Genomic DNA, 9,185 nt, shown 5'->3' on the forward strand with positions numbered 1-9,185 from the left:
CACCCCAAGGTGGGCCCCGGCTCCTGTCCTGCCTCCCCCTGTCCCTCCTTCCACCACGGTGGGCCCTGGCTCCTGTCCTGCCTCCCCGTGTCCCTCCTTCCACCACGGTGGGCCCTGTTCTGGCCCCAGCTCCTGTTCTGCCTCCCCGTGTCCCTCCTTCCACCAACATGGGCCCTGTTCTGGCTCCAGGTCCTGTCCTGCCTCCCTGTGTCCCTCCTGCACCAGCCAGGCCCCACCATTTCCACCCTGACCTTGGTTTTCCTAAGGAAAGCTGTGCAGTGGGGCAGGGCTGAGGGGAAGCTGTGCAGTTACTCCTTAAAGCAGCAAACTTTCACAGCTTGGGCATGTAGCCTGGACAGCAGAAAATGGGTTTGTAGCCTGAACAGCAGAAATACAATAAAATAAAGCCCTAGCACCCAGCCACCTTCCCCCCCAAAAAAATTAAATAACATTCCCTGTAATCCCAAGGCAGCCAAACTGCATTCCACTAGTCTGGGTGTTAGAGAGGACAGTGAATGATCCATAACGAGTTTATTCTCAGTGGTGGCTGTTCTTCAGTCATTAGACAAGGGAAAGACACAATGAAACTGCACCAGTGCCCACCTGTGCCCCTTGGTGCTCCTGTTCTCCAGCCCTCCCAAGGCTGTGCACATGGAAAAGGTGGATCCACAGAACAACCCACCCCCAGCCTTCTCTCCCCCTTTCTCTTGCAGAAATCTTGCTGCTCTGTTTTCACAGAAGAAATCTGCACTCGTCTACGCATTAAAGGAACCGCCAGACAAAACCAGGAGACGTCAGGGAAAGCAAATGCTTAAGGAGTCTTTGCTGCAGGAATGGGCCTGGGTTAGGGTTGTACCACATCCTAGGAGCTGTATCAATGTAGGAAGATGTTTTTCTACTAGGCTAGAGTGTTAGTTTGCTAATTACACACACACAGAGCACTTCTGGAGTGGTGGTGGAGCTGCAGACACAAGGAAATGAAGTGGCTTGGAAGAATTTAAATTGATAAGGGGTGGAGTGGAACTGTGGCAAATTGATAAACTGGAGCTGAGCTGGCCAGGATGATGGATCTGTGTTTAGAAGTTCACCCTGTAAGTCCATGAAGGCCTGTTAGGAGGAAGTGACTGGGGACAGGTTTATGTGAAGCCTCTGCTACTAATTCCTGTGTGAGGAACAGGTGTGGAACATTAAAGCTCTTGTCTGTTTGTGGTAATCAGGAACAACAGCTTAAGCATTGCAGCTATAAATAGCCTCATCCTGCCCTGCCTGAGCAGGAGGTGCTGGTCCCTGGGAAGGTAAATCCTGAATCAGAACTGACAGTGCTGCTGTTTTACCCCAAACAGGCCCTCCCTGCCCCCCAAACCTGAGAAAGGGAGCCCCTGCCACCAAGGAACCACTGGAGCTAAGAAGTGCCAGGCAGGGCTTGGCCTTCGTCCCTTCCCATCACAGAATAATCCATCAACACTGTTTGGTGACAGAGAATGTTTTGTTCTTGTTGCCCAAGTGTTGAGGACTGACAGTGGAAATCTATCAGTACCAGAGCAGGGGATGAGTCAAACACAGCCCAGCCCCAGCTCCCCTGCAAGGGGAGATGTGAGGGAGTTTTGCATCACTCTCCTGCTCCCAAAGAATGCTGGAAGTTCAGGGGAACAGTTTTCTCAGCTGCATGTTAAACATTTTCCTCATTAAGCTGTTTTTCCTTTCAGAGCTGGATGACTGAGGCATGTAAATGTTAAGGCAAATTGCTGGTTAGATCACTCCACTTATGTACTCCACAGCTGAAGGAGGGAAAAAGCAAATTGGGTTCCTTGGGAATGGCTGTAATTGCACCGCAGGAACAAAGACTCCAATCCTTGTCAGTCCCAGCAGGGAGAACTGAAGGCAACAGAAACCAGGGGCCCTCAGGCTGGCAAGGTCCTGGGTGATCCTGAATCCAGCACTGCAACGTCCCTGTGAGGACAAAGTGGGACTCAGCTTCCAGCTGCTGTGAAGGAATTCGGTGTAGCTGCAGGACTCCTGCTAATGGGAACAAACATGGGGTAAGGGATTCCAAGGGTTGGGAAACCAGGCCTGGTCCTTATCTCAGACTGCAACAGCTCTGCTCAGACAGAGCCTGAGCAATGTTTGTGGGGTGAGAAGGTGGATCAGCCCTCCCATCAACTGAGCTGCACAGAGCAGGAGAGATGTAGGTAAGTTTAAAAGCTGAAAATGCAACATCAGGCTCACTTAGCACTTAAAAGCTATTTGGTACGTGCCGTGTCAGTGCTGGCAGAGTAGGCAGAGATGTATAAAAAAGGTTTCATTGACATTTAAATATATTTCTATATGAATGTCTCACAGAACAAAAAAATAAAGTCTTTTCATCACAAATACTGCAGCATTAAAATAAACACTTACCAAAATAAACAATGAGTGATATACATATATATATTTGAGTGTGTAGACTATAGAGTGAATCATATTGTCGCTTTTTAAGTCACAAAAGCACAATATAAATACGGAATTTCCTGTGGACTCTTTTCCCTGTTGTAATAAAAATACATTCTTTACAGTTAAAGTAAAACTAGTGCAAGTCCATCGGCCGTGCCAGCTCCATCATTTACAGGGCACTTCGTACTTGAAGATGACGCTGAAGATTTTACCCCCGAGGCGGTCAGCGAGCCACGAGTTCTTGATGACGGCCAGCTTGAGGCTCTCACACCTGAGCACGGCGTAGTAGTTGGTGTGGATGGCCCTGCCCATGCCCTCGATGACCACCAGGTCCGTCTGCCGCTCCCGCACCAGCACCGCCAGGCCCTGGTCCAGGCGGCTGCAACACAGCGCGGTCAGAGCGGCCACAGCTGCCCCTCCACCTGCAGCCACAGCTGCTGCCCTGAGCTGCCAGCTGGGATTCTGCACAAAGTTACTGGTGCCCACTGACAGGGGCACCTGAAAGCCAAGGAGATTGATTGAAACGTTGTTTTAAATGCACCCAGCGTGGGGTTTAAAGTTCTGTCCCCAAGAGCAGAACTGAGCAGAAGGAGATAGGTTAAATAAGGTGAAATGATGCTTCTATCCCAGGGGGTTTTGGCCACCTGCCAAAAACAGGATCTGCCATCAGCCATAACCTGACCTGCTCCTGACCCAGCTGTGTCCTGAACACAGACAGCTCACTAAGAGCCAAAGGCTGTAAGGCCTGAGCAGTGTCACAGGTCTGTAAATCCACACCATGCAACTCCTGATGGGTGTGCAGATGTGATTTCCAGCAGGAAGGCTGGCTGGGATGCTCCACAGCCAAACCTTTGACCATCCTGCAGCTGAGGGGCACAAATAACAAAGTGGCACTTTGCCCACGTACCTCAGATCCAGGCATGGAGAACTGGAGCCTGTCTGAACCAACAGCAGCTTCTCATCCCTCAGTGCAGAGCTGTTCAAAAAGACAAAAATAATAAACAGCTGCTTCAGCAGGGCCTTGCACATCTGGGAATGAGCCAGAGAAGCAGGAATATTGAAGCCTCTTTCACACAGGTCTGCAGGGACTTCAGCAGTAAACACAATGTTTCCTTGAGCACAAGGATTGCTCAGTCAGCCCTGCATCCTCTCTCAGGGACACTCTGTGTGTGACATACACAGATTTGCCTCTATTAGCACAGAAAATTCCTGGTGGAGCAGCTGGAGTGCTTGTCAGGGAAGACACAACATGAAATAGAACTATGGGTGTGCCAGAAAGACCCAATTTCTCTATTTTTCACTTGAATGAAAGTAAAGCTCTGCCTTGGGCTGAGGCTGCAGGTCACAGATGCTACTGAACAGTGCAATACAAAGGCAGGATCTGCTCTCCCCAGGGAGGTGTGACAGACTGGTGCTTACTGGATCACAGGGTCCATGGCCGCGATGCGCTCGGTCACGATCAGGGACTCGCTGTAGGTGACGTCGTTGAGGGCAGGGCCAGAGTTACAGGCCAAAATCACCTGGGGGAAGGTGCCAGGAGAGGTCACACAGTCAGGCTCCGGCATTCCAGGCGTTTGGATTATTCCCAGTTTGGCAGAGAAGTTCCTGCTGGTGGGCAGTGACACCGTCCAGCAGTTACCAAAACTCCACAGGAATGCACAAGGAAACCACTCACCTCTGTCCCTCTAGAAAGGAGCTCTCGGACAAAAGGAAAGACTCCTAAAATTATGTCTATCCCACTGTTATCTGCGAAAATTAAGGCACATTTATGAGGGGGACCCTCCTGCAAGAGAAAACCAATGCATTCAGGATGGAGCACCACTCACCTCAGGGAACAGTTTGTTATTCACAGCCACTCCTCCAAACCCCCACATTTTATACCATCGAACGCTTGAGCCTTTGGGTCTGGATTGCAGCAAATTCGCAGCACACACCAGTGACAAACAGGAGTTATGGGGCTCCCTGCTGGTATCTTTGCACAGGGGTTTAAAACAGCCTCGAGTTCCTGTGCTGTGTTTGAGACAGGGCTCTCAAACTCCAGCAATAAAACCTCCACCTGCCAACTCAAGCCAGGCCTAACCCCAGAGTCAGGCTGTGATCCTGAACGTGCTGGGTGCCAGCTGGACCTACCTCGGAGAGTGTTTTAAGCCAACCTGGTGCTGGCTGAACAGGACTCCCTTCTGCCAGAGAAGGGCAGGATGGACTGTGGGGGCAGGGACATCCTAAAATGAAAAGACAGTGCCTATTCTCCATTAACCTCCTCATTTGTTCTCAACCTGATGTTGTGACACTTAGTTCACTTCAGTTCATACCAGCAGAAGAAGTGAAAAATGCTTAATTCCTAATAAAAACTGTCAGGGCAGTGCTTGTAGTTCCCTAATTATCCCTGTTACCCAAGATTAGCTGGTGCTTTGTTTTAGGATGGAGCATGTAATGATTTGCCATAGTCTGCTCATCCCCAACCTTTAGGCTGCGATTTCCAACAGAGAGATTAACACAAAGACACAAAAGCTTTTCAATTAATCTTAATTAACTGGTAAAAGAGATTACATGGGAGAAAAAAAAAACAAACCCACAACTCTGCTAATTGATAAGTTAATTACTTCCAGCAAGCTCCTACATTAATACCAGTTTTAGTTGGCTACTCAGGGAGAGGAACAACTCAAAACACTACATTTTGGGTTTCTAAATTCAGGAGTGTGGGTGTATGGAAGTAAGTGCCCTGGTAAGGAGGGGAGGCTCTGGAGCAGCTCTGAGAGCAGCTGGGCTCCAGTGGGAATTCAGGGAAGCAGCTTGGGAAGTAACCAAGTGTTAGACTAATTCATTTATTCCTTTCTTTATGGTGAATTATTGGCGTTTGTTCTGGGCTGTCTGAACAGAGTTCTGTTCAAACCCCACGATTCCCAAGGTGGTTTGGTGATTAAGATGTTTAATTAGTGGGTTTAGGGCCACCCATGGTCGTACCTTCAGTCGCTCCAGCCACTGGCTTTAGGAATCTTCCAACCAGGGACGTTCTGTGGCACAGACAGAGCAGTGTCAGCATTTCTTATCAACAGCCACTAACTCTTATCAGCAGTCAGTCATTCTGCACATGGTACAAGCAGGAGGTTCATGCTACACACACTGAAGCATTTGAGCTCAGGTTTGGAATGTTAAATGTGTAGGTTCACAGAGTTCCCGAGCTCTCAGTTATGGGAATGGCTCCATGAGAGCAGGCCTGGAGTGGAATTTTCACACTAAAGCTCTGGAGTGGAGTGAGCTGGGCCCTGGGCTGGGGGTGCTGGACCCCCCAGGACGCTGTTTCCTGGCAGGGACACAACAGTGAGTGACCATCTCTGTGTTTAAGGAGAGAGTGTGCAGGTTTAATTCCTTTGGAGCATTCCACCCAAACTCTGGATCTGCATTTAGATGACTCTAACAAGCCCTAATGATTCCTTGTCATCATCTGGGGCAGCAGAACCCCCCCAAACATTCCCACTCCATTCCCTCATTAACATCCAGCTCCAACCACCAGCACGGATCTCCCCTTACCTTGGAGTTTTGACTTGGCTTCTTCAAACCCAAACTGTGGCTCAGACTCCAGGACACTGGAAAAGGAGAGAAACAAAGGGCAACACAGTTCAACACCTCCATCTCACCAAGTGGAATTCCAACATTTCTTTAGCTGGTGCCCAGCAATTTGACTGCACTGGTTATACTGGGGGTGTCTGTGGGTCCCAGGACTGGGAAATGTATTTTGTGCTCATGTTAAAAACAAAAGGCTCATCAGGACATTAAATCAGAGCTCTTATGCTAAGAAAAAACAGCCTCAGCAATGTACATGTTTGTAGATGTTTGCAGGCAGTAGGCTACAGGTAAAAAAGACATTTTTGGGTCTGCAAGGCACCATGAAATGTCATGACTTAAACCAGCTGCAGGGTGTAACAGCGCTGTACAAGGGTTGATGGGGAGATTGGGGAACTTTATTTTTTAGAAAAAAACCACAACTGGACATTCTGTAGCTTGAAGGGTGCTGTTAAAGGATGTAACACCTACTCTGAGACTGCCTTTGCTCCCCAGTCAAAGACATTCCCTGCCAGAAGTCCTTTCACCAGTGCAAACTGCCTCTCCTCCCAGCCCAGGGAGTCCAGGGACTCGATCACGCTCTGGAAACACTTTAAGGCTATTCCGTTTTCTTTCTGCTTTACCTGTAAGACAGTCAGGAAACATTGGATTTACAGACCAAAATTTCTTACCCATCCTTGGCTGTCTCAGTCCCAAGGCCACGTTCAAGCATCTCCTCTGTGTTCATGGTCTCTCATGGACCAACCAATTACCGTTGTCAGCGTGCTTAGGACCAAGAAAAATCTTTCCTGGATTCTAATAAAAAGCTTCATGAGTGCCAGGATATGATCTATAGCCCAAGAATTACTTTTCTTAGCAAGTTAGAGGCGCAACAGATCTTGAGCAGATTGGGAAACAGATCTCAAGCAAGCTGGGGAATGGGAGAGTGGACACACACAAACCTTGTAGCAGTAACATGATGCATCAACCCCAGGAAATCACCACCAGCAGTGCCACAAAATCTGAAGGGTGGTTTTGTTTTTGGGTTTTTTTGCATCATCCCAAATTCTCAGCAGCTCTCCCCTTTTTTTCTCTGCTCTGTCTTTGCTGAGATCAGTGTTACAGGGTGAGTTCTCTTAGGAAATTTAAAACGATTCTGGGTACCAAAATCTTGTCTTGGCAGTAACTTGTCTGAATTACCAGAGGGAAACATAAGCAAAGGGCATCTCACATGTGTTCTACCCCTTTTTCAGAGTGAAGACAGTGCAGCCACGGAGAACTTCCTCTGTATTTTGCAGAAATATGTCAATAGTCAGGAAAAAAGTCTCAGACCAACCACTGGCACTGTTATTATTTGTATGTCACATAAACCGGTGATGAGGAAAGGACCTACAGAAAACTATTTTTGAGAAATACTGACTCAAATGTCCTCTCCCCAACCACTTCATGTCACAGAAGAAAATACAGAGAGAAAACAGCTGCACAGTGGCAATGAATGGTTTTAAGAGCAGGAGGTTGTGCATTGTGTCCACTCCAGCCCAGTGCTGAGCATCTCACAAGTGACAAAGGCAGCCACAGAGGAGTGAATTAGAGCAGGGTCTGGTGACAGCCTGGTGACAGAGCCTGGTGACAGCCACCACACACTGCTCAGCAGGGCTGGTACCAACACTGGCTCCTCAGGGCTATCAGGCAACTGAAGCTGGGGATATTTTTGGTCATCATCCTCACCAGGAGCCTGTTCAGGTGAAGGGATTTATTCCCCAGTGCTCTTTCTCCTCCCCCAGCTGCTCACAGCCAGTGCAGGAACTGGTTCCTCATCCCTCCCCTCTGAGCCATCCATCACTTGTACAGTTTCAGAGTACTGGAAAAGTGTCTTGAACTCACCTTGGAATAGGGATCTGGAAAATTGAACTCATTCAAACAGTGTTCCCTTGTATCCAAGAGACTTCTGACCGTTAAGGTACCATATGCACTTTAAAAAGGGAGAAGGGGCAAAAAACAAATCAATTACTTCAAACAGAAAACGTTATTTTTGCCTCTGTCTCCTCCATAAGTCACAGCCCCTCACACAAGCACTACAGCTGAAAGTCACAGGTGCTAAACCCTGGCTCTAAGGGGTAAACCTACAATAAGATTATTTAAATACAGGGAGGGAGAATGTTCAGAATTAACCTGCTGCTATTTTTAATAACCATATACAAATTTTTAATAACAAATTTTCTGCCAAGATCTAATTTCTCTGTTCAACACATGAAATCCAAAAGCTCTGTGCAGAGGATCTGATGTTTGGCACACCAGCTTGCTTGAGCCTTCAGCCTGCTTGGCTTTGTTTGCTCTGCTTCACAACCTGGTTAGCTTTTGGGTGGGCTTTCCCTGTGCTCTGCTCAACAGAAGCAGCAAGTGATGCAAAAGGGAAAATAAAAACACTTACAAGGGCTGCTGCCTGAGTGTCTGCAGCTTATTCCAGTACTTCTGGCGGAATTTCTCAGCTCTCTCCACTGCATCCACAGAGTCTGGCTGACTGGCTGCAGCTCGCTTTGCCACCTGGCACAGAAATGAGGCAACACTGGAGTTACCAAATTAACTCTTCCTCCTTGTAACTGATGTGAAGTTCAGTCTGAGCAATAACCCCTCCATCTGCCTTCCTGTTCTGTGCCTGCAGCCCGGCTGCTCCCTCCCACACAGCACCTCCCAACTTCCCTTCATTCCAAACAGTAAACAACAATTTTAATGTGCCTTTTCATCCCAGAAGATTTAAAGTTTGTTTTCCAGACTGTACTTTCAGAAATTAAGCACAAGTTCTAACTACTTAGAGGAGGGGAAAAAATAACTGCACATAGACCAAAGGAGAAACAGGCAGAAATTTAATGGTGCACATCGACCCCTTGTGTTCTCCTTTTGTTTACTCCAGTGAACTGCCTGAATCAGCTTCAGTGCAGAAAAAAATAACTTGTGTCTGATTCAATTGTGCTCTTCCCACGAAGACTGTCTGTGAGGCAGCAGGACTGCTCCCAGAGAAGGAACAACCCAAGGATCTCTGGCCTTTGGTTGTGTAACTGTCCTGCTTGAAGCTCTGTACAGAGAGGTCCAACTGCCATTCAATAGAGAAAATGCTTTGAAAACACCTTTCAGAAGCTAAAAAAAAGCATCACAGAAGAACATTTCTGCCTTTGAAGGGGCCAAACCCTTCCTTAAGAGACTGGGACAAAGTG

General features: G+C 47.9%; 2 protein-coding genes across 2 annotated transcripts in view; one reads left to right on the forward strand and one right to left on the reverse strand.

Annotated features, from left to right (window-relative positions):
• Positions 1–1,720, forward strand: part of LOC103622321 (probable glutamate receptor) — a 10,146-nt gene extending 8,426 nt beyond the window's left edge. Inside the window, exon 10 of the mRNA XM_017743980.1 lies at positions 1,707–1,720. Coding sequence (XP_017599469.1) covers positions 1,707–1,720 — 14 coding nt within the window. The remainder of the gene's footprint in view (positions 1–1,706) is intronic.
• Positions 1,721–2,368: 648 nt separating this feature from the next.
• Positions 2,369–9,185, reverse strand: part of PANK4 (pantothenate kinase 4) — a 19,626-nt gene continuing 12,809 nt past the window's right edge. Inside the window, 9 exon segments of the mRNA XM_017743981.1 lie at positions 2,369–2,809; positions 3,338–3,406; positions 3,850–3,950; positions 4,106–4,213; positions 5,395–5,444; positions 5,962–6,017; positions 6,466–6,617; positions 7,858–7,945; positions 8,405–8,517. Of these exon segments, the coding sequence (XP_017599470.1) occupies positions 2,596–2,809; positions 3,338–3,406; positions 3,850–3,950; positions 4,106–4,213; positions 5,395–5,444; positions 5,962–6,017; positions 6,466–6,617; positions 7,858–7,945; positions 8,405–8,517 (951 nt within the window). The 3' untranslated portion in view covers positions 2,369–2,595.

This window comes from Corvus brachyrhynchos, unplaced genomic scaffold (assembly GCF_000691975.1).
Source record: "Corvus brachyrhynchos isolate BGI_N302 unplaced genomic scaffold, ASM69197v1 scaffold68, whole genome shotgun sequence".
Taxonomy (NCBI): Eukaryota; Metazoa; Chordata; class Aves; order Passeriformes; family Corvidae; genus Corvus; species Corvus brachyrhynchos.